Source organism: Neopelma chrysocephalum, unplaced genomic scaffold (genome assembly GCF_003984885.1).
Source record: "Neopelma chrysocephalum unplaced genomic scaffold, ASM398488v2 Primary Assembly neopelma1_93266, whole genome shotgun sequence".
Taxonomy (NCBI): domain Eukaryota; kingdom Metazoa; phylum Chordata; class Aves; order Passeriformes; family Pipridae; genus Neopelma; species Neopelma chrysocephalum.
In genome coordinates, this window is record NW_020921981.1 from 1 (window position 1) to 982 (window position 982).

The 982-nt window shown below is 57.2% G+C and overlaps 1 protein-coding gene across 1 annotated transcript; it reads right to left on the reverse strand.

Moving 5' to 3' along the window:
- Positions 1-206: 206 nt before the first annotated feature.
- Positions 207-799, reverse strand: LOC113980255 (ubiquitin-40S ribosomal protein S27a-like; the record flags this gene model as incomplete). Its single annotated transcript, XM_027707490.1, has 3 exons — positions 207-368; positions 456-511; positions 599-799. Coding segments are annotated over 3 exons (383 nt in total), but the record flags the coding sequence as incomplete, so codon positions are not given.
- Between the last annotated feature and the right edge of the window lie 183 nt (positions 800-982).

A 982-nucleotide genomic window follows, 5' to 3' on the forward strand; every position in this document is an offset into this window, starting at 1 on the left:
CCCCAATTAACGCTAATTAAGTCCGTCTCTCTAATTAACAGCTCAGGGACGCACATTAACCCCCTCAACGCCACTTCCGCCCCCAACCCCCTTCAAACACCTCAAAACACTCCCTAAAACCCCCCAAAAAAACCCCTCTAAAAACCCCCTCAAAACCCCCCAAAAACTTCCCTCAAGTGTCAAAAAAAGCCCCAAAAGGCCGGAAATGAAGCGAATGAGCCCCAAAAATCGCTTTATTGTGCTCAGGAGTTGGCGTTGGGGCCCTTCTTCTTGCCGAAGGTGGGCACGACGTTGACGAAGCGCCGGTTGTACTGCATGCGCCGCTTCGCCCGCCCCGTCTTCTTCTTCTTCTTCTCCTGCTTGGCCACCTGCCCAAAAATATTTGGGGGGTCTTAAAGGGTCCCTGAGACCCCCCAAAAACCCCCAAAACTGTGGGGAGCCCCCTGAGTTCTCACCTTGGGGGTCTGGCCCCTCACTTTGCCGGCGCGGGCGAGGGATCCGTGGACTTTCCCTGGGGGGGAAAGGGAACAAATTAAGGGATGTGGGGGGTCTGTCGGGCTAATTAGGGGGGATTTAATTAGGGGGGAGCACTAATTACCCCCCAGCAGGCGCGTGGAGAGGTCCAGGGTGGCCAATTCGGGGAGGGGGCTCTGCCCCAGCACCGTCTCATCGTCCAGGGGGGTCCCAGCAAACAGCAGCACTTGGTCCTGGGGGGGAACCCCCGACAGCTCGGCCACCTTCTCCTGGGGGGGGGGAACAAACAGGGGGGTCAGCACCCCAAAAATGGGGGGATAGCACCCTAAAAATTAGGGGTTAACACCCTGAAAACTGGGGGGTCAGCACCCCAAAAATTAAGGGTCAGCACTCTGAAAATTGAGGGGTCAGCACCCCAAAAACAGGGGGGCAACACCCTGAAAACTGGGGGGTCGGCACCCCAAAAAATAGAGGGGCAAGACCCCCAAACTGGGGGGTCAGCACCCTA